General features: G+C 50.8%; 1 protein-coding gene across 3 annotated transcripts; it reads right to left on the reverse strand.

The window, feature by feature from the left end:
- Positions 7,927–15,578, reverse strand: FN3KRP (fructosamine 3 kinase related protein). 3 transcript variants are annotated; one of them, XM_018065390.1, is made up of 7 exons: positions 15,384–15,475; positions 13,646–13,730; positions 11,500–11,651; positions 11,036–11,127; positions 9,868–9,950; positions 9,115–9,237; positions 7,927–8,888 (listed from the first exon to the last, which is right to left on the reverse strand). In XM_018065390.1, exons 3-7 carry the CDS (start codon positions 11,640–11,642, stop codon positions 8,550–8,552), a joined length of 780 nt encoding a protein of 259 aa, XP_017920879.1. In that variant the 5' UTR covers positions 11,643–11,651; positions 13,646–13,730; positions 15,384–15,475; the 3' UTR covers positions 7,927–8,549. The 3 variants fall into 3 exon arrangements, with proteins under 3 accessions (XP_017920879.1, XP_017920878.1, XP_017920880.1); XM_018065389.1 differs by lacking the exon at positions 13,646–13,730 and having other exon boundaries at positions 15,384–15,578; XM_018065391.1 differs by lacking the exon at positions 13,646–13,730 and having other exon boundaries at positions 11,500–11,646; positions 15,384–15,569.

Consider the following 18,324-nt stretch of genomic DNA (forward strand, 5'->3'; position numbering starts at 1 on the left):
GGCCAAGTGGGGTTGTCCTAAGCCCTAGGGGAGAAGGGCGGGGCTCTCTGATAGGGGACAAACTTGGCGGCGGTGCCCTCCCGTGTGTCTACAGTTCTTGCGCCTGGACCTGCTGGGGATTTGCCCAGGGCTCTGTAGGGCCTGACCTCCCCCGCACTGAGGTTCCCTGAACCCTGCCGGGGCCTTGGCCCAGGCTCCTCCCACCCAGCCATACCCAGGACAGTCCAGGGGAGATTGCAGGTCCCTGGGATGCAAGGTCAGAGGCCTAGCTAGGTCTCACAGGCTCTGTAGAAGGCTGGGGGTCTCCACCATGTCATGCAGGCCCCAGGCATGCCTAGTGACACCAGTTGCTGGCACTGGGCTTTCTCATCAGGGCACCTGGTGTCCATGAGAGATAGAGTGTGTCCTTGTGGTTCTGATACCCCACCAGAACCACAGGCAACTGACCCCACCCTGAGTGGGACTCCTGATTACAGACGCCAGCTACCCTGGGACGGGAGCTTCAAAACACGTGCCCTGCGCACACAGGCACGCATAAACGCATACACGTGCCCTTGCACACACAGGCCCAAGAGCAGGTGGGCAGGAGACTGTGTGGCATCTGCAGGAAGGGCCTGACTTCCCCCTTGGCAGTCTCCCTCCTCCCAGCTCTTCCTCTCATCCTGGTTAAGTCCAATCTCCTATTGCACCTTGAGAAGGAATCTGACAGTAGAGCTGAGCTCTGGCACTTCTGCAGATGTCTTTATTCTTGATGAGCAGTCCCGCTGGGTGTGGAACTCTGGGCTATTCTTGCATCACTGAGATGGCTCTGCAACCTCACTTTCCAGCTCTTGTGCCGTTGAGAAGCTGGAAGCCGTTTGGATTCTAATTCTCTGTGTGGACATTGTTCTGTCTCTCTGGAGGTCCTTCGGTCCTCTATCACCAGTACCTGACAATTCCTCAGGGAGGTGGCCAGGGTGAGTCTCCTCTGGGCAGGGCAGGTGAGCCCTTTCAGGATAGAAACTTAGGTCCTATACCCCTACAAGGTTGCCTTCAGCTTTTTCTGTTCTCTTTATGATTTTCATTGTTTTCTCTGTTCTTTTGGAATTCCAAATCTTTGGTCTAAACCCAGTCCCAAAGTTGCTGGGGTCAAGTGCCTGCGAGCTCTGCCCTCAAACCCCCTCCTGTCCCCTTTCGGGGGAGACCCTGGACTTGACTGAGCCCCATTCTGGGCCATGGCCACAGTTTGCCCAACCAGGGTCTGAGCATGCCAGGTGGCAGCCAGGCAGGGGCACACCATCTTACTGGTCCCCAACCCAGGCACTGGGGCTACCCCCCAGGCCTCCCAGCTCCCATCTGAGCAGCCCGGGCCTGAAAGCAGACGCCTCAGCACGAAGACAGGTGTTGAGGAGACCACTCTGACACTGCAAACCAGCCCACCCTCCTTCCACACCTCTGGTTTATGGTCAGAAAACCAACTGGGAGACGTGACTCAGGCACATCCGAGCAGCCCCTGCCCCACTGCAGCCCACTCCTTGTGCTACTGGTTCCCCGAAAAGCAGAATGATGCTGCAAAGGCGCAGAAGGCGCCTCCCAGCCCCAGGTGTAGCCCAAACTTAGGGAGCTGCTGCACGAGTCCTCAGGAAAGGTGTCTGGGGGTGTGATCAGGGTGGCGGACCGGGCCAAGATACTGGGGTCACTAGGCAGAGGAGTGACTGTCCTGCTCATCCAGACCCTTACCATGAGTACCAAGTCCAACGGCAGTGAGAAGGAGAACGGAGCCCACAACCAGATGTGCCCTGCTACTCCATGTGGCGGAAGGCTCGAGGAAGGTGCGTGATGCTATTTAGAGAAGCGGCACCAAGGAGGCAGCTGACAGCACGGCCCAAGGGCCATTATAATAGTCCATTCTGAAATCAGGCAGCTGGGACAGGGGTTGGGGTCCTGAGGCCTGGCTGCCAGCAGGGCCAGTGGACGCCGTCTAGGTATCAAGGCTAGACCACCATCCTCGCCTCCAGTGGAAGTGTTCCGGGTTCATGCCCCTCACCCAGACTCTGGGAAAGGGAGGGGAATCCTGATGTCGCTTCAGAATTCAGAGATGGCTGTAATGAGGTGGCTGTCCCATGCCCTCCACAGGTCCCTGCCACTCTGATCCCTGATCTCTGTTTCTGAACAACTTCCAGTATGTCCACACACTTGTGCCTAAGAGGAAACCCCAGCCAGGAGACTAGTTCTCACAAAAGGGACTTTTGGAAGCAATTTCACTGCAAGGCCAGGAATTCCCTGTCAGCCCAGGGGTTAGGACTCCGTGCTCCCACTGCAGGCGGCAGGTTCGATCCCTGTTCAGGGAACTAAAATCCCACAAGCCGCATGGTGTGGCTGAAAGAAATGTCTACTAGGAGACCATTAGGAGGAAGACCGAGGAAATTACCCACTCACCCCACTCTGGGAGACAGGCTCTAGACATGCTGAACAGTGCTTACAGGCAAGGTACCCACCAAGGAGTTAATCTCCAATAACCCCTTGGGTATTGCTACCTAGGCCTTAAATTTTTTTTTTTTAATATTTGTTTATATATTTAACTTGACTGTACCAGGTCTTAGTTGCAGCATGGGGGTATCTTTGATTTTCACTGTAGTATTTGGGATCTAGTTCCCTGGCCAGGGATTGAACCCAGGTCCCCTACTTTGGGAACACAGAGTCTTAGCCACTGGACCACCAAGGAAGTCCCTTTACTTTTTAATTTTTTTATATTCTATTGAAATATAGTTGATAATGTTAATTTCTGCTGTACAGCAAAGTGATTCAATTATACATTTATATATTTGTTTCATATTCTTTTCCATCATGGTTTATTATGGGATATTTAGTTTCCTGTGCTATACAATAGGACCTTGTTATTTACCTGTTTTACAGATAGTTGCTTGAATCTGCTCATCCCAAACTCCTGATTTATCTCCTCCCATCCTTTTTCCTCTTTGGTAACCATAAACTTGTTTATGTCTGTTTCACAAGTAAGTTAAGTTGTCCTATTTTCAATTTCACATATAAGTGATATCACACAGTATTTTGTCTTTGTCTGATTTACTTGAGTATGATAATCTCTACGTCCATCCATCTTGTTGCAAGGTCATTATTCATTCTTTTTTATGGCTGAGTAGTACTCCATTGTATATAGGGACCACATTTTTATTCATTCATCTGTTGATTGACATTTAGGTTGCTTCCAGGTCTTGGCTATTGTAAAGAGTACTGCTATAAATATTGGGGTACATGTATCTTTTCAAATTAGTTTTCACCTTTTCCAGATTTTTGCCCAGGCATGGGACTGCTAGATCACACAGTAATTCTATTTTTAGTTTTTTAAGGAACCTCCATACAGTGCTCCACAGTGACTGCATCAATTTACATTCCTACCAACAGTGTAGGAGGGTTCCTTTTTCTCCACATTCTCTTTAGCATTTGTTATTTGTAGACTTAATGATGGCCATTCTGTCTGGTGTGAGATGGTATCTCACTGTAGTTTTGATTTGCATTTCTCTAATAATTAGCAACAGCGAGCATCTTTTCATGTGCCTGTTGGCCATCTGTATGTCTTCTTTGGAGATATGTCTACTTGGGTCTTCTGCTGAACCCATTTTAGAAATGAAGGAGTCAAAGTTCAGGTAAAACTTAAAAGTCCCCTCTCAAGCTGGTCTCCTGTCCCCACGCACGGCTTGGTTTCCATTATACCGGAAGTGGAGGGTCTCCAGGCTTCTAAGACTGTCCACTAGGACAGTTCCTAACTCCTCCAATAGGATGTCATAGACATATAGTCCTGTGTGATGCAGGTTAAGTGTTTGCTAGATTCACATCTGTTTAAAGCAAAGTGGCACTTTCTTCTGGCAGTTGGGTGCACTGTTCTCTGGAACAAACTGAACTTCTTTCCAAATGAGCATTTTCCTCCCTGATTTTGGCTGTCATATCCCAGATTCCCTGTGAATCCAAGACAGAATACATCCCACATGAAAGTGAAAGTCACTCAGTCATGTCTGACTCTTTGCAACCCTATGGACTATACATTCCATGAAATTCTCCAGGCCAGAATACTGGGGTGGGTAGCCTTTCCCTTCTTCAGGGGATTTTCCCAACCCAGGGATCGAACCCAGGTCTCCCACACTGCAGGCTCATTCTTTACCAGTTGAGCCACAAGGGAAGCCCAATACATCCCATAACATCATCCTATAACAGAATCCCAACCATTTACAAGTGTTTTTCTGACACCCTGCAGACGTGAGGCTCAAGACAGCAGTAGACAGTGCCCTCCATGGCCACCAACTTGTCCGAGCTGAGGCTTTGCACAGCAAAACAAGACCTGTCAGAATCCCAGCTTTTTACAGTAGGGATACCCACCCAGGTCAGACTCTCTTCTACAAACATTCTCTCTCTGTTGCCTCAGCTCATACTCTGAGCAACAAACTCAGAATGAGCCCAAGAATGATCTCAAAACCCAAGCCCTGAAGACACACACTTCACTCCCAAGAGACTTCCAGGCCTTGCCTCGAGTCTGTTCTGGACGCCACCAGTTATATGATTTTCTGATGTTTCAGAAGCAGAAAGTTAGAACTGAAGGAGGGGAAGGTGAGAGGATATGGGGACAAAGGGAAGTGGTAAATGAGATGAAGGGAAAAGTTGTAGGTGAAACCTTAATGACGATGATGACATGCCATAAACTGGGGAGGGGGACTCTCAGCACCCCCACATCCAAGATGCTGTCAAGGATATAAACTGGGCACTCAGCTGGCTAAGGCCCCTTAACATAAACAAATGACCTGAAACATTTTTAGGCACACAAGGGGATGGTTTGGACAATGAAGACTGATCATGAAGGCAGTAAAGGTCACTGGCATCCTCTGTTTAAGGTAGAAAAGCCCATGTTTCAGGTCCACTTTCATCAAAAGGATACAAAGGAAGTAGCTTTGGGTGGAAAGCTAAACTTCTGTTATCTGAAGACTTCCTTCTGAAAGGCTGATGTCCTGACAACAGCAGGTAACCAGATGTTTTGATATAATATTCCTATTTTCAGTAAGAAATAAGTGCCACTGTCCCAGAGCCGAGACCTGAGGCTCCTGCATGGGTGCCTGGGGCAGCTCCCACCTCCCTGGGCCTCCTAGGATGCTCGATCACCCCAAAGGGCACAGGCCTCGCCTCTTGTCTCAGTGACCAAGGAGTCCAGGAGCTCCAGAGCTAGCCCCTGAGGGTCTAGTCATATTTTCCCCTTACTTAAGGGGTCAGCAGGCCACCCTGCAGGGACGCCAGCCACATACCTGCCCCTTGAGATCGCGCCTCTCTATCAAAACCTGCCCCACCCCAATCCATTTGTGCCACCCTCTCCTCAGACGCACCGAGGAGCCTTCAAGGAACAGAACACTCCACAACAGTAACTCTGGAGAGGCCAGTGGCGTTTGGCCTGAGGTTTATATAATTTTGGCAACCCTTTATATAGGAATATTTACATACTTACGAGTACAAAATGAGATGCCAAAATCGTTATTTTAGAATGAACCACCGCAGCAAAGTGCCGTCTTAAAAGCTGACAGAAGGGACTTCCCTGGTGGTCCTGCGGTTAAGACTCTACGCTTCCACTGCATGGGAAGTCTGATCCCTGGTGGGAGAACCGAGATCCTGCATGCTGCACAGCGCAACCAAAAAAACAGCTGGCAGCTACTGGCACCATCACAGAAGCTGGGCAACACCACAGTATTGTCACCCGAGTGCCTGCCACAGCTCTGGGATATGCCCCGACATCCTGTCCTGACCACACTGAGTGGCTTCCCCCCTAAGATGCAGCGCCCCAAGAGAGCTCTGGCCTTGGCTCTCATCCCTGGTCACGTTGGGCTGACGTGGCGGGGGAGCCACTGTGGGGCAGAAGCAGCCGCTCCCTGCACCTGGCACAGCCCCAGGACGACTCTCTTGGAAGGGGTCCACCATCCTTCTTGTTAGGGGGCCCCAGTGTCCTGTCCCTTCTCCACGCTGCCTCCCCGTCTTAGAACCTGGAGGGTGGAGTGTGGCCTGCAGGAAAGTCCACTGGAGCAGAAGGAACGCCTCCCCGTCACTAGTGACTCACACAAAGCCAGTTGGAGCTTCCACCCACTGGATGGTTTGTGTGAACCAAGGGACGTGAAATGGAGCCCCTTCCTTTAAGATCCTCTAACTAAACAAACACACATCCACCAGTGTCTGCCTGCTGACCCTTCCGCTTCTCCTCAATCGACCACAGAGGAGGAGGAGCACCAGGCTGCAGCTCCCAAAAGGTCTCCATCACAGGATGTTCTCTCTGAGGAAGACTCAAGTCTGGCTGCTGCCAGAACCAAAACCACCCAGGGAAGCCACATCTGTGTAATAACAGGTGTGAACACAGAAGCACACGTGCCATCATGATAAACCCAGTGGTGGTGGGGTGAACCTCCCATGGAGACAGTCAGCAGGTTCCTCCAGGTCAGGGTGAAAGTCACTCAATTGTGTCCAACTCTTTGCAACTTCACGGACTGTAGCCCACCAGGCTCCTCTGTCCATGGAATTCTCCAGGCAAGAATAAGAATACTGGTAGCCATTCCCTTCTCCAGGGGATCTTCCCAACCCAGGGATTGAACCTGGGTCTCCTGCAACGCAAGCAGATCCTATACCAGCTGAGCCACCAGGGAAGCCACATCAAGGTCATAGTTAAGGTGCTAAAATTCTGGCAAACAATAGTCTAGGAATTACTAGGTTTGAAGCTTTGGACAACTACAAGCTCTTAGTAGTCACAGTCTGGACAACTAGCACTCAGGTGAGAGGGACACATGGGGACTGCAGGGTGGTGGGAACTCACTGCTGGACCCCCAGGCACAGGGCCCCCCTCCATCCACCTGGTGGGACTTCTCAGCTCAGGGCCGGGGCCCCAGGGGGAGAAAAGGAGCCAGGGATGCCGCTGAGGGGTTGGAGGGGGCAGGTTTCTCCCCAACATGCCTTCTGGCCCAGGCTGGGCCTGATCTGGGGCACCCGATCTTGCTTGGAAGTTTCATTGCAGGTGCCCTACTGGGCCAACCTCAGCCCCCGAGAACAGTGAGGAATTTCCTCCAAACAAAACATCCTTCCCATACCATCTTTGGTCAATCAGACACCCTTTGTGCATGGAGAAACTTTATTTATGTATTTTCTCATGCCCCTGCCACCAATACAGTGAAGAAACATCAATAAATGACAGTAATTTTAAAGAGTTAACAATTGAAATGATTTTTTAAAAAAAGGTCACTGGGACTTCCCTGATGGTCCAGTGGTTAAGAATCCTCGAGGCTTCCAATGCAGGGGAGGCAGATTCGACCCCTGGTTGGGGAACCAAGATCCCACTTGCCAAGGGGCCCCTAAGCCAGCACACACAATGAAAAGATCCTGAGTGCTGCAACTGAGACTCAACGCAGCCAAAAAAAAAGTCACAATCCTCTCCCCAAAACCAAACTCTGAAGCTATCAGTTCCACTTCTGAATTCCACTGAGGAGCCCTGACCCAGAAACAAAAAACAGATGAGGGGCAAACATGGATGTATCCCCTTGGACCTTCATCATGAGAAACTGTGCCCTCTAACACTAGTGTCCTCCAAAGCCCGAGCCAGAACTAGTAGCGGCCACCCATCGGCTTCTTCCTTGAAATGCAATTTGAGAGTCACTTTCAACCTTCCTTTACCATTAAGCAAATCTCATAAGGTGACGACAACAGCAGTTAAACTGGTAGCAGCAAGTCCTCAGGCCACACCTGCCCTTATCTGGAAGCTCTGAGCTATTCTCTTACTGAGCAAAGCCAAGAAAAAAAGTGTTTTTTTAAGAAACAACAGTTGTACTTACTTATTGTCACATTACGAGAGTTTCCTGGCAAACAGCTCCAATAAACAGAAGAGAATGTAAATGAGGAAAATACAGTCTCACACATCACTGAAGCCATTCGAAGTTTATTCACATTTTTATGCAAAGGATTTGTTAGCATCAGTGGCATGCATCAACATTTCTCACCACTGCAAGACTGGAGGAGGGAAACCACTGCTGTAGCACTGGTTTCTACAATGTCGATGAATGACAGCTCACAAGCTGTAGAAATGAGCGGGTCCAGCGGCAGCACAGAGAGGAAAGGGAGTGTATTTGGTTTGGAACTGGTCATCAGGAGGTGCCCCCAGGACAATGCCTTCACGTCCACAATCAAGTCTGACCACCAAGAAGCATTACCCTGGATACCAGTCACTCCTGCAGAGACGGGGAGCTGGTGGGAAGATGCCCTTGGTGGCAGCGCCTGGCACTCTGGCCACCTCCCTTCTCTACCTCTGGGGCGGCTGCAGGTTAAATGCAGCCCACCCTCCATTGGTCCCTTGGTTCACACCAATTTCTACTGCAGCTGCATCCAGCTATGAAGTCTAACTTTAGGGTGATAAAAGCTTTCTCCTGAGACGTCACATTATTTACGAGGCTGGGAAAGTTGGTCTGAAGCTATTCCAGGGTAGGAGAGGCTGGCCACAGGGGTCCGGTTAGGATCTAGCAACCAGGACTCGAGCCTCCCTCCCGAGCTCAGGTGACGAGATTCCTCATGATGCTGAGGGAGGACCCTCTGTACCCGGATCCAAAGTGATTCCAGTGGTTCAAGTAGTGGAAGAGCTGATACAGCTTCAGGCGCTTCTCGAAGCCTGGGGCCTTGGGTATTTTGCTGTGGTAAGCGGAGTAGAAGGCACTACTGAAGCCCCCGAACATGCCGGCTATTGCCAGCTCATACTCCGAGTGGCCATAGAAGGAAGCGGGGTCAAAGATGATGGGCCCAGAGGAATCCTCCGCTACGTTTCCTCCCCAGAGGTCTCCGTGGAGCAGGGCTGGGACGATGTCCAGATCACGGAACAGGTCAGGGATCTTTAACTGCCAGGGTAAATGCAGCCTCATCAAAGTGATCGATGCGTGTGGGAGGGACACATGGGCTGTTTTGAGCGTGGCTCCCAGGGCCTGGTTGGTACACAGACAGACCCACCTCCCGTCCTGACCCAGACCAAGGTGGCTGCGTTGGCCACAGCACCTACGGAACATGACGGGCACAGCCCGGGGCCGGGGCCGGGGCCGGGGGCGGTGTGGGGAGATGGACACTCACCTGCAGAGCAGCCCAGAGCTCACGGGCCTCCCTGTCCCCAGACCTCTGCTCTACCAGGTCCATCTGGGGCTGAATGCGCTGCCGGGCATAGAAAGTGACCCAGTCCTGCTGCCAGTCATTCACCTGTGTGGGCGACAGCAGAGCTCAGTGGAAGGTGCCACAGGGTTGAGAGGGCTGACCCTCAGAGGTGCCACTACAGGGACAGGTGTGAAGCAGGGGAGCTGACCCGGCAGCCTGGGGTCTGGAGGACATGCAGGGACAGCAGGCTCCTGGATAACCTCCCACAACACCTCAATATCTGAACCGAGTGGACAGCGCCCTGTAGGTTACTCAGTGCAGCCCTCCCAGGGTGCTGCTTGCTTCTCCTCGGAGGGCATGGCCACCATCCTACCCACTTGGCCCAAGTATGGCTCCCTGGGCTGAAACCCCCAGGGCAGCCAACCTCAAAATCATAAAATGCAAAGTTACAGTTCCTTTCCATTACGCTACCTTTAAGAGTCTCCTATTTAAAATCAAACACTGTTTAACTTTCTATTTTCAGCTCCCTTGGTATCTAGCATCCTGTTAGTCCTTCCTGGCTCCTTTGAGCTGACCTAGCACGTGAGGTGGACACTCTCCATGTCGACCTCTTTTCATTAGCAAAGGAAAAAAAAAGGAGCAGAAAGACCTTTTACCAAATTTCACCAAAAGCGAGGTTGTTTCTAAATGGTTGACGCGACTAGCAAATACGGGCAAAGCGCTGCTGTCACTCACCTGGGGGAGGTACCCACAGCACGTCACCACGTCAAACCCGAACTGGGCCACGAAGGGCCGCGCCACCTGCTCATCTCTTCTCCCTTGGAAGCAAAAAAAGAAACCAGAGACATGACAATCCCCCTGCTCCCTTGGGGCGTGCTCTGGAAGCCCAGAGAAGCGCTGAGGCCTGACCTCAGCGTGCCCTTCTCCACCTCGCGTCCTCTTCCAGAGACAGACAAGGCTCCTGGCCTCCGCACACTATCAGGGCCCAGAACAGAGCCTGCCTCATCAGAATCAACGATCCAGGACACCCACTGCTTCCCAGGAGAGGCATCAGAGGAGCAACAACAACCCTGTGTCCCAATAAGGAGGGAATCCACCCCATGACCCAACAGGAGAGAATGGCTTCCTGTGGCCGCTTTAGCATCTGCCACTTATGGGAGATAAGCCCCTGTGCTTATAAATGGTCCTCTGCAGCTTCCCAAACTCAAAGCAAATCCTGAAGGCCTGAACTACATGTGGGTGGAGGCAATGAGGCTGTCTTTTCTAATTTATTTTTTATTTTTTGGCCACATGTCATGAAGGATCTTAGTTCCATCCAGGGATTGAATCTGTGCCCCTTGTAGAGTCTTAACCACTGGATCTTCAGGGAATTCCCCTAAGACAGTAAGTTCTTGGTCGTCTGTTCCTGCCGTGTCTGCTACTTTGCCTGGCGGAAAACCATCTGGGCTACACGTGAATTATCCAATGTCAAAGGATGAAAATCTTGGAAGACACCCTCAGTGCCACCACCACACTAAGCTCTAAAAAGGTCAGTCGTGAGGGCTCTCATCCTGAGCCTCATGTATGACTGTTCCTAGAAGAAAAGGCACGGTATGGTAAGCCAGAGAAACTTCAATAGGCTTTCTTCTGGAGAGTGAGAGATCAAAGGAATTATAATATGATGGAGTTTCGAGTTCCAGAAATATTTCCTGTCTTTCAAATGCATTTTTGAGACAATACACTAGTCATATTCACTGTTTACTGCACACCAAATATGCAGCCTTGGGTTTACATTCCTTTCCTGTGGCAGCAACACAGGTCTGCCCACCACAGCAGCAGCACAGCTCTGCCCACACACCCATACTGGCCAGATGTCTTCCTCTGTCTGGTTGGGGGGGGTGTCCCCTCGGGCCCACAGCCATACCTACTATGCCAGCCTCCTTCTGGAGAGTCTCTCCAAGCCTCTTGTTGTCTAGGTGTAGATCTGCCAGCTGGATGCCAAGCTTTGCAGCATGACTGTGAAACCAAAAGGCAGCCACTAAGCACGTGGCACAAATGGGGACCCACCTATAATTGAAAGATCTCAAGCGACATGAAGCAGGTAAGGCAGTGAGAAGAGAATCTCTTCTGGTGAAGCAAGGGGGAATGGAGGACCTTATAGGAGCATCCTCAGAGGATCTCATCAGTCCTCTGTCAGCATCTCAGCAATAGATTCCTCTTCTGTTTGCCTTTGGCCCTCAGAGTACATGCCGCTCATTCTGCAGGACCCAGGGATGTGTGGGGTCACGGGTTTCTTCTATCACATCCTGTAGAACTGTACCCCCAAATGCAAGCTTCCCACTCAGAGGAAGGACAAAGCCACCCAGAGGTGAAGCTGCCAGGACGCACCTGCTCAGATGCCGCATGTCCAAATGCTCCATTACCAGCATGCTGCCGCCTCCTGGGACGTCAAGCACCTTGATGGGTTTGGGCACCTTCACTGTGCCTGTCTTCAGGATGGCAATTAAACTTGCCATCTCGCCTTCAAACATCCTTCTGGCCTGCCAGAGAAATACAAGGGAGGGGAGGCGAAGGGAGAGCAAGGTTCTGTGTGGATGTGTTTTCTCCAGCACCACAACCAAAGCTCTCTGCAGACTCAACAGAATGGACAGCTTTTTCGCTTTTCAGTACAACCGATTATACATTCTGAAGTTGCATAGGAATTAAAGAGATTGTGCTTGCCACTTTTGTGTATGTTTATGTTGTCACTGGGCTTCCCAGGTGGCCCAGTAGTAAAGAATGCACCTGCCAATGCAGGAGACAGATTTGATTCCTGGGTCATGAAGATCTCCGGGAGAAAGGTGTGGCAACCCATTCCAGCATTCTTGCCTGGAGAATCCCATGGACAGAGGAGCCTAGCAGGCTCTGTTTGCAAAGGGGTTGGACATGACTGAGCACATATGCTGTCACTGATCCCCATCTCTCCAGAGGGAGGAACCTACGCCTTGTGCACCCCTGATGGTACAGGTGTCATCCTCACACAGCACCTCAACCATAATCCTGTCCCCCTGGGGCCTCAGGCACAGGCGGCCCTCAACTGCATGTGCCACCAAGCTGGGGACACTCCTCACCTGAGTGGACCACCAAATGCTATGGCATCTCTAGCACCGGACACCACTTCATCACCATCGCCTTTCCCATTTCTAGTTCAAAAGTCCTTGCTCCTGCTTCTAGAAGGCAAATCTCACCCCGGAACACACTCCAAGCTGTCACCCCACTTCCTGAGTGACAGCCCTGCAGGGTCTGGCTCTGCCCACTCCCCTGCACCCTCATCTGGGCCCCTACCCAGGCTCCACCCCCACACTTCTAGGCCAGCGCACACACCCATTTTGCTCCTGGATAACAGCCTCTCTCAGTTCCTCAGAGATCCCCAGGCGCCTCCAGCCTGGAGACCTCCACATGCCATGTGACCTCTGCGTGGAACACCCCTCCCCATTCTTTTTGCTAAGTCAGCCCCCTCCTTGTCACGCTTCACATTTCAACTTAATAAAAATTTTTATTTCTCAGAGAAATCTTCCCTAACTTATCAGGCTAGGTAATTCCTCTTCTTTAAAGTATTTTTTTTAGAGTAAAATTTCTACAGACATATATGAAGAAAACTGCAAACTCAAAAGCATCCAACTCTAATTCTCCCAAAGTCAGCACATCCACATGACAGCCGCCTGGCACTCCTCTCCGCCCAGACACCGCCGCCCCGCCAGTGCATCTGTCCATCTGTTTTGTCATCTACACAGAGGCAGTCAGGCCTCTTCATTTCACGCTGCATTTGTAATGCTGGTGCATCAATAGTTTATTGTCCTTGTTCTGTGGAGCAAAGGTTCTAAAATGTGTTCGTTCAATGAAGGATGCTGGGCTTCCAGTTTGGGTTCACTACGAACAGTGACCCAGGATATTCTACTTCTGTCCCTCACAGTTACTAATTCTGTGGCCTTGGTCTCCTCATCTGTAAAATGGAGTTAATAACGGTACCAATTTCATAGGCTTGCTGCTGTAATTAACTGAGTTAGCAGCTAACAGTTAACACAGTCCATTCTAAACACTTTACAAATTATTAGTATACCACCTTGGGGAGCTAAGGTTGCTGAGAAGTAAGATAAGAACTGTGTCTTAAGGAGAATTTTCATAGCATTCTCTGAAGATGAAGGAACACACTTGGGTCTAGGATGTACTTTGTACTAAAGCACTGCTGTGCAGCATAAAGGAAGGAATCAAATTTTAAAATTTTTTTAATTAAAAAAAAAAATGCAGGGAGAGGTGAAGAAGGGTCTGTGAACCCAGCTAGAGGCAAGGCTCCCTCACAGAAGTGTCTACTACCACACAGTCCTAAATGTCTAACCCTAAGACCACTCCTCCAGAGTGGGACCAGGGCAAAGTAAGCATCAGTTGGGGTGCAGAGTTACAAAAGGTCCAGGACTTAGGAGAGGAACATGAGAGAAAACCAAATATACAAGCATGCAAAGGACAGATAAGCATAATGAAGAGGAAAAACTTAGACCAGGTCATTCGAGCAGAGAGTGAGAAGGAAAACAGAAGACCAGCCATGTAGTCTTGTCTTGAAGTCCAGAAGACATTTTCACCTCCTAAAAAGCAAAGCATAAAGAGAGTCCTGTTTTCCATACAATCAGCAAATCTTTCTGCTATAGCCGGTATATCTGCGTAACTCACACAAGTATCTATCCAAGCAAACTGGAAAGAGACCTGTTTGCAACTATCTACCAAAGGGTTAGAAAGAACGGATGTGAAGACTAGCAAAAATAAAACAGACCCTGATGACAAAATAAAAAACAACAACTGGAAGAAACAGTTAGCAGAAAGACAATGTTTAAAAAGCACTGTTCAGTGGTTCCACTTTAATCGCTGGAGCGCATTTGCTTCCTTGTAATCCATACCAAGTTTTGAATTATTACAAATGCTAATGACAGTGAAAATACAGACATGAAAAGGACGGAGCCACATAATAGCAAAAGAACTCTGAGAAGGTCTGTGACAGAAAGGAGGGAAGGACACCTCCACTGCATTAGTACTGCCTGGGGGAAACCCATGGAAAAGAGCAACTTCAAGGACCGTTATTTGCCAAATTCCTATAGAAGGGATGTACAGGATGATATGGAGCTGATCTCTGTAGAACAAAGAGTTGAAAGCCGGTCTTGAGAGAACAGCATCATCCAGAAAGAGATCATCCCACATTATGTAGGGTGGGATTCTCCAAGGAAAAGATAGAAGCGCTGAGGGTGTGCAACACACAGGACCTGGTACTCGGGTCACTGCCTTCAGCCCTATTTGAACCAAGGTATTGCCAGTCCGGCTCCCTGCCTGCTAGACCCATCCGGGACCTCCCAGCTAACACTACAGGCACGACCCACCCAAAGTGCGCAAAGAAGGGACATCCCAGAGTAAGTCAACTTCAGCAGGGAGGCTCACCTATTTTACATGGGAACGCTTGAGAAAACGTTCAGATACAAAGAGAATGGAAGGGTAGGCCTAGGGACTGAATGTGGCCCCGGAAAATTCATAGGTTGAAACCTAACCCCCAATATAATGGTGTTAGGAGGCGGTGCCTTGGGAAGTGACCAGGCCACAGGGGTGGAGCCCCTGTAAGAGACCCCAGAGAGCTCTCCTGGGCCTTCTGCCACATGGGGTCACAGGGAGAAGTGCCCTCCACACCAGGAAAGGAGGCCTCACCACGTTCTTGGACGTCCAGCCTCCAAGACCAGATCCCGAAAAGCACATGTTCGGGTTCAAAGTGGCCCAGAGTGCGGGAGTGTTACAGTAGCCCTGAGGACGAAAGCCAGGGCTACGTTACTGCCAATACTCAGGAAGGGTTTTGATCTCTGCAAGTTCAAATAAACCCCAAGACAAGGGGTTTCTGTTACCCGTCCTTATTCAAAATTCGCCAAACGATGGACTTTCAAGGCAGCGGCCACCTGGGTCGCGCAGGAAAACCATCCACAGCGTCCCAGTGGCGGCAGAGGCTCGCGCCGGACCGGCCTGGATCCGCAGACCGACCTCCCGAGGGTTCGAGGGGCCGCAGGGCTGAGCCGCGGAAGCCGAAAAAGTCCAAGCCGGCCCGACGACCACACGGGTCACCGAGCGCCTCCTCAGCCAACGGCCCAGGCTCGGACACCGACCCCCAACTCCATAGCGGCCCCCACCCGCGAGCCCGAACGAAGGCCTGGGAACACAGACCCTCGGCCCGGCCCCGCCCCCCAACCCGCACCCGCGGCGACCCTCACCTCTGGCTTGGGGTTCACTTTCACAAACACTCGCCCTTTGTCCGTGTCGTAGCTCTGGCCCTGGCTAATGCATCCGCCACCCGAGTGACCCGTGGCCTTGACGGAGTCGCAGCCCAGCTCCCGCTTCAGTAGCTCCTCCATGTTCCCCGCGCTGGGGCCGCCGACCCGCCTCAGGCCGCACGCAGGCGCCGCGACGCCACAGCGGCGCGCGGGGATTGGTTGAGGGGCGGGACCGGCCGGAGCGCGCGGGGATGGAGGGGCGGGGCGACGTGAGGTCGGGGCGGGGCTGCGTCGTGCCCCCGCATCCCCGAGACCCTGGTGACTCTCCCTACCAGGGGCCTCGCCCAGCCCTCTCCCCTGACCTGACCTGTGACCTGCCCGTGACAGTGCATCCTGCTCCGGCCCCTTATCACCTCCACCGGCTCCAGGTCTGGGCATCACCCCTCCCAGAGATTTTCTCGACCTGGACGCGTCTGTAACGCCCTACGGAATGCTGTCTTTTGTTTGTTTGTTTGCAGGTGGTTATCCAGAAGGGCTTCTCAGGTGGTGCTAGTGGTAAAGAACCCCCCTGCCAATGCAGGAGGCCTGAGAGACACGAGTTCGATCCCTGGGTCTGGAAGATCCCTTGGAAAAGGGCATCGCAACCCACTCCAGTATTCTTGCCTGAAGAATCCCATGGACAGAGGAGCCTGGCGGGTTACAATCCATGGGGTCACAAAGAGTGGGACGTGACTGAAGCGACATAGCACCCACGCATCCAATTATCTTGTCTCCCAACTAGATTTTAATGATTTGAGTTTTGAGGGCTGCACAAAGTCTTTATTCTGTCGACTGAAAAAAAACCAAACAAACACAGCCTAAAAGTTGAGAATTATGTTTGATTGGAGACATTACTGAGGACTTAAGCTGGGAAGATGGCCTCTCAGGTGGTTATGAGGGACTGTTCAGAAGAGGGAAGGAAAGGGCAAGGATGTATAGAAGTTTTTGCCAAAAAAAAAACCTACCAAAAAAAAAGAAAGAAAGAAACAAGTAGTCAAACATGGAAAGACTACTGGTAATTACAGTAAACCAGACATCTCAAGTAAATGAATCTGGTGCTATTCTGTGTATGTGTCTGCTTAGTGCCTCAGTCATGTCTGACTCTTTTCGACCGTTTGGACTGGAGCCTGTCAGACTCCTCTGTCCATGGGATTTTCAGGCAAGAAATACTGGAGTTGGTTGCCATTCCCCTCTCCAGGGGATCTTTTTGACCAATCGATCGAACCTGTGCATTGCAGGCAGATTCTTGACCTGCTGAGCCACCGGGGAAGTCCTTTTCTATGTATAGGAAGATGCAACAGTCTGAGCTTAGTGAAACCGTTCCTTTGATACATACACCCTAACTATCTAGGGCCAGTATGCTGTGTTCTCCATCCTGAATCTCCTCAGGGTACACAGTTGTGGGGAGAGGGCTGGCTTTAGTGGCTAAGGGCTTGATGGCCTCAACATCTTTTGTTTACTGGTATGGCAGGTGGCATTCTTTGTCTACAAATCCATGTGTCAATCAGCAATCTTCAGAGAAATCAAATCAACAAGGTGTGTGTATATATAGAGGGAGCTTTATTTTAAGGAATGGCTATGAGGATTAATAAAGGGAAACCTGTTTAAAATGGGGTGGGAAGGCCCAAAAGGGAGAGCTTTCACACAGTCCGCCCAGACCCAGCCTGAAGGTAAAGATGAGTCAGCAAGTGCCATTGCTTTGGGGCCACTCAGGGTCAAGAACAGGAAAAACTGTCAATTACCCCAAGAAGAAGAATCATCAACAGGAAAGAATCCTCAATTACGCGCCTCATCAGGAAAGGTGTTCTTTTTATCTCCTGCTGCTGCTGCTGCTGTCGCTTCAGTTGTGTCCGACTCTGTGCGACCCCAGAGACGGCAGCGCACCAGGCTCCCCCGTCCCTGGGATTCTCCAGGCAAGAACACTGGAGTGGGTTGCCATTTCCTTCTCCAATGCATGAAAGTGAAAAGTGAAAGTGAAGTCGCTCAGTCGTGTCCGACTCTTCTCGACCCCATGGACTGCAGCCCACCAGGCTTCCCCGTCCATGGGATTTTCCAGGCAAGAGTACTGGAGTGGATTGCCATTGCCTTCTTGTATCTCCTACAAGAAATTAATTACCCAGTCTACTCAGCCAATGAAAACCAGTGATTACTCTCAACTCTCACTTTCTTCAGTGGTGAAGTCGCTCAGTCATGTCTGACTCTTTTTGACCCCATGGACTGTAGCCTGCCAGGCTCCTTCATCCATGGAATTTTCCAGGCAAGGATATTGGAGTGGGTTGACTTTTGTTCAAAACAACCCCTCCAGCTTCCTCCTTTCTGTCTATAAAATAACATTCCTCTCCTTTGTTTGTTGGCTTTGTCTGCAGCTTTTTCTTTCTTCTTTTTCAACTTGCAATGCTTTGCTGTTCCTGAATAAACCCATTTTGCTCGTATACCAACAAGATGTTTTCTTTTTTAGGTTAACAGGGCTCACACAACTGTGGAGGTAGCAGTAGTGTAGTAGTGTAGTGTTAGTTGCTCAGTCGTGTCCGACTCTGCGACCCCACAGGCTCCAGGCTCCTCTGCCCATGGGATTCTCCAGGCAAGAATACTGGAGTGGGTAACCATTCCCTCCTCCAGAGGATCTCCCTGACCCAGGGATCAAACCTGCATCTCCGGCACTGCAGGCTGATGAGCTACAGGGAAGTCCTTAACTGTGGAGAGACAAGATCAAAATCTGCAGAGTAGACCAGCAGGCTGGAGGCCGAGGGCAGAGTCCTATTGGCAGAATTCCTTCTCATTCACGGGAGGTCAGTGTTCTCAGCAGGCCATCAGCTGAGTGGACGTGGTCCACCCACCCTGGAGTGGGTAACTGGCGTCACTCAGAGTCCACTGGTTTAAATGTTAATCTCATCTAAAAAAC

This window comes from Capra hircus, chromosome 19 (assembly GCF_001704415.2).
Source record: "Capra hircus breed San Clemente chromosome 19, ASM170441v1, whole genome shotgun sequence".
In the NCBI taxonomy this organism is placed as follows: Eukaryota; Metazoa; Chordata; class Mammalia; order Artiodactyla; family Bovidae; genus Capra; species Capra hircus.

What these genes read in the sequence shown, in the direction of transcription:
- FN3KRP (XM_018065389.1), bottom strand. Translation starts at nt 15,524, where the DNA reads ATGGAGGAGCTACTGAAGCGGGAGCTGGGCTGCGACTCCGTCAAGGCC. An exon ending in GAAGGAGGCTGGCATAGTAG is followed by an intron (nt 9,951 to 11,035) that starts GTATGGCTGTGG and finishes TTTGCTTCCAAG; the next exon opens with GGAGAAGAGATGAGCAGGTG. An exon ending in AGCTCTGGGCTGCTCTGCAG is followed by an intron (nt 8,889 to 9,114) that starts GTGAGTGTCCAT and finishes TTACCCTGGCAG; the next exon opens with TTAAAGATCCCTGACCTGTT.